The following is a 4,022-nucleotide window of genomic DNA, read 5'->3' as shown; positions in this document are numbered from 1 at the left end:
CCACTTCGGGAACCTGGCGCGGGTGCGGCACGTCATCACCTACAGCCTCTCGCCCTTCGAGCAGCGCGCCTTCCCCAACGTCGTCTCGCACGGGCTGCCCAACGTGTGGCGGCGCTTCAGCTCCCAGGTCTTCAAGGTGGCGCCCCGTGAGTGCGGGGCGGCGGCGAGGAGCGGGCGGGCGGCGGGGGCCCGGCCCGGGCGGGGCCGACGTCGGGGGCCGCCTCGGGCCTGGCCCGGGGCRGTGTGAGGAGCCGCCTGGGGCCCCGGGGGTCCCGCGTTTCCCCGGGCCCCGCTGTTTCGGGGCACAGCAGGCGGCCCGGGCTGGCAGGACGCCCGCGGCTTCCAGGGACGCCCAGGGTCGTCAGCGGGACCACATAGCGTTCGCTCACCCGTGTGTCCCAAAGGCGTGTAAGCGCACTACTTCAGGCCGCTGTTGTGGTTTGCACAGTGCAACTTCTAATTTTCCTTTTCTTTTCAGCCTTTGTGTTAGCCTACCTCCTTTACTCCTGGGGGACACAAGAGTTTGAGAGACTGAAGAGGAAGAACCCTGCTGACTATGAAAATGACCAGTAAACGAGTTATTATGGAGACTTTGCCTTGCTGTATTATCGACTTCTTGTTCTGMAGTGTGTTCATATGACTAAAAAAGCTATTAATGGTGAGATAAATCTGTAATAAACWTTAACTCTGTCCTCCAACTCTGTGTGCAATTAGTGTTTTGAAATGTTTAAGATGAGTGGTGTCAAACGTCAGTCTGGTTCACTCTGTGTAGAATGATAGTTGGACTAAAATTCTGTATGCTCAGACCTTTTCTTTTAGGGCATATCCAGCCTTTTTGGCTTCTGCTTATTTGAAACATTTCTCAGTATAATTAGTGTAGCAAGGACTGTCTTTAGCTATAGATGATTTGAAGTAACAGTACAGTAATAAGCTCATTAGGTGCATTATCATTCCATCACTGATCACTTCTTTTTCCTCTTTGCTTGAAATAGGACACATTCTAGCCTTGATCTCTTGAGAAAAAACAAATAGTCTATCTGATATTGACCAAGAATAGAATGAACTGGCTGATGGCTCAGAATTGAAAGAGGTCTTTGACCCTCTATATAGTTACTTGACTAGTGTATTTATTAACGTTAATCAGATGCTAACTGCAATTCTAATGTCTGAGTGGTGGTAACAAGCTGGATTAAAAGTTTCTTCTTGGAAACTGTCCGGAGAATKGGTTGTTCTAACATCTGAAAATGATTTAAATAACTTTGTGTAAAATGATGATTTTCAGAAAGATTTCCTTTTGTCAAATGAGCTTTCCAGTAACCAAAGTAGTATTAGTGTTTGTTAGTGTTGTTTTGAAATACGTGACTAGGAAATTCAACCAGTGACTCTAAGTACATGGAAAAGCTTTGCTGTTCAAAAGTCCTGAACTTTGGGCTAACTCCTTTATCTTTTCTTTTTTTTTCCCTTCCTTTCTGTCTTGAGCCGACTATTTTAAGCTCTTGCATCAAGCAAAGTAACATGTTTATCTCCTTTTCATGCTATTATTCCCCAGCTGATACCAGAGATTTGCACTGGCCACGTCTTACCCGCTGAGAGGGAGTGCAGGTTTTCTGTGTTCATTTCTCCATGGGCTCCTGGGGTTGATGTCTTGGCTCCCAGCTGTAGGAAGGTGGGAGAGGGGTATGRAAATCTTCCATTCAAATCCTTTTGGATGCATGTGCATAAAACACATACGCAGCCTGACAAGCCTGATCTAAATGCAGTCCTGCTGGATGTTCCTGCTGCTGCTGTGTGTTGTTTACTCTAAGTGCTGTGGGAGGTTAGCATAAACAGGAGTAATGTAATGGACATCCAGTGCTGCAAGTGGTGCCAGAAGATATTCTATACTCAAACTTAACTCAAGCTTACTGGTATCTTCTTGGCAGCTTAAGCAAGAAGGGAATATTAAATTATTACAAGTGTGAGTTGGCACAGGTGCCTAGAGACATGTTTAGTTCAAAACTTACTGAATCTTACTAATACAGCCATAAGCAGCAGCTGCAGAGCCTAGGTGATGGCATACGTAAACTAGCCTCAGTAAATGCTTCTTAAATGCTCCTCTTCTCAGCAATTCTGTTCAAAGAGAGCAGCCCATCCCACGCTTTCGTATGAGGTCTCTGCCCCTTTTCACGGACAGCTGAATTACCTGTGAACCAGCCACTAGGCTTGGGTAAACAAGGGGGCACGTTCAGAAGGACTGAGAGTGGAGACAGTTTACCTATGGCGATGCAGTCTCGCCAGCGCTCCAGCTGGCCCAGGCACTAGCTTGCCGTGGTGCAATCACGGCAGGCAGAGYGGGCCTGCTCCCTGCTTGGCTCCCACAGGCACTGTCGCAAGAGTGCTGAGCTGGTGCTACTGCCCGCTCCAGACCTGCCCCTGGGGCCCAGCCTRCTAGGCAGGGAGCGGGATGCAAAACCTGGAATTCCTCTAAACGTTAGCAGCGATGGCTCCTGCTAGACACGTATTATTTGCAAGATTGACTGGTGGGTACGTCAGAATCTCAACAACATGTTCAAATTTCCAGTCACCTCGTTTCTGTTCTCCCTTTGGCAAACGTTGAGGTGACAACAGCAAGAACAACTTCTTGCAGCAAAATTTTTAGAAGCTGTATCTTTGCTGTTGCTTTTGAGCTGGTTTGTTGACAGTGAGACAACTGCACTGTGCTGGAACTGCACATACAGAAAGAAAGCATAATCAGTGTTTTACTTTCTTGCAGAGAGTAAACAGACTGTTGTTCTGGCCTAGAAACTAGTTTCCTGAAAGGGATGTGCAACTGTAAACTGACACTATTAGTAACCTAGAAGGCCAGATTTTCCCAGAAATGAAACAACTTTGCTTTTGCCACACCTTCACAAAGCGCTAGCATTACCTAGCCAAAAAGCCCTCCAACCCTTGAGAACGAATGACTCACAGAGGCCACTACTGTCAGAACTGAGAATTCAGCTGCCGATCCAAATCCTCCTAGTGAAGTCAAGACTATTGTTCCTTTGTTTTCTTATCTCTATTATAGTGCCTAGTGGAAATTACAGAAATTAGAACTTAGAAACATGTACAGAAGGAAATGGGATAAACAACTGAAAAACTCTCAGCCAACTGCGAGAGAAGGTTTCAAGTTCAACTATTTGAYCTGCCATGATTTACTATCTCATTTTCTTCCCTGCATAAGACCCAGGAATGGGAAATACAAAAGGGTTTTGATGCTTGTTCAAGRGAAATAAGAGAAATAGGGGAGAGGAAAGAATGTAGAATAAACACAAGGAAAAGAACAAATCTTCCAATAATGTGCTGTAGACAATGTGCTGCAAAGGTTTCYATTTAATCCCAGTGAAATCTGGGCTAAAGGGTGGCAGGAAATCTGACAACATACCATTATCTTAATCTAAGTAACTTGTCTTCCATGCTGGCACTTACTCATCCTTATGAAGGAATTACAGAAAATTGTAGCTTCTAATATCCAGATTTGTACTTACAGTTTAGCTAAATCACAGTTTATTATTTTATACAGTAGCTTTCTATCTGAAGGAACTTAAAGCATGCTCTGCAACCTTYACGTAGTACTTGACAGGAATAATGGATATTCTCCTTATTATGTTACTTTCTGCAATCCTGACAATCTTTTACCGGAGAGATGCAGCCTACACGGCTGCCCTTTGGGAGTCGGACCAATTTGGGAGTCAGACAGCAGAGACGAGGAGGAGCAGCGAGTACAAGCAAGGAATGCCTTTGCCGGCTACTGATCTTAGATATATGCTTCTCACTTATGCTTCTAAGATGAGAAGATTTTAGATGAGATAAGAAGTAATAGGATTTTAGCTTCTTTTTTCCCTAGACTGCTGCAATCTCTTATCTTTTCAACCTAGAAAAGTTAAGATTTCTCTTAATTACAAACTGCCTGTCCACTTCAACGGGAGCTGTTGCTGGCTCCTTCCAGAGGACTAATCATGAGCTGACCGGCAAGATATGCAGGCAGAGTACACCASAGATGG

The 4,022-nt window shown here is 45.3% G+C and overlaps 1 protein-coding gene across 1 annotated transcript; it reads left to right on the top strand.

Moving 5' to 3' along the window:
- Positions 1-4: 4 nt before the first annotated feature.
- Positions 5-698, top strand: UQCRQ (ubiquinol-cytochrome c reductase complex III subunit VII; the record flags this gene model as incomplete). Its single annotated transcript, XM_085312664.1, has 2 exons — positions 5-146; positions 479-698. Coding segments are annotated over 2 exons (237 nt in total), but the record flags the coding sequence as incomplete, so codon positions are not given.
- Between the last annotated feature and the right edge of the window lie 3,324 nt (positions 699-4,022).

The sequence above is a fragment of the Rhea americana genome, unplaced genomic scaffold, assembly GCF_003343005.1.
Source record: "Rhea americana isolate MKP2758 unplaced genomic scaffold, rheAme1 scaffold_37, whole genome shotgun sequence".
Taxonomy (NCBI): Eukaryota; Metazoa; Chordata; class Aves; order Rheiformes; family Rheidae; genus Rhea; species Rhea americana.
Note: the sequence above shows the minus strand (reverse complement) of the source record. Positions and strands in the feature narration are given on the sequence as shown.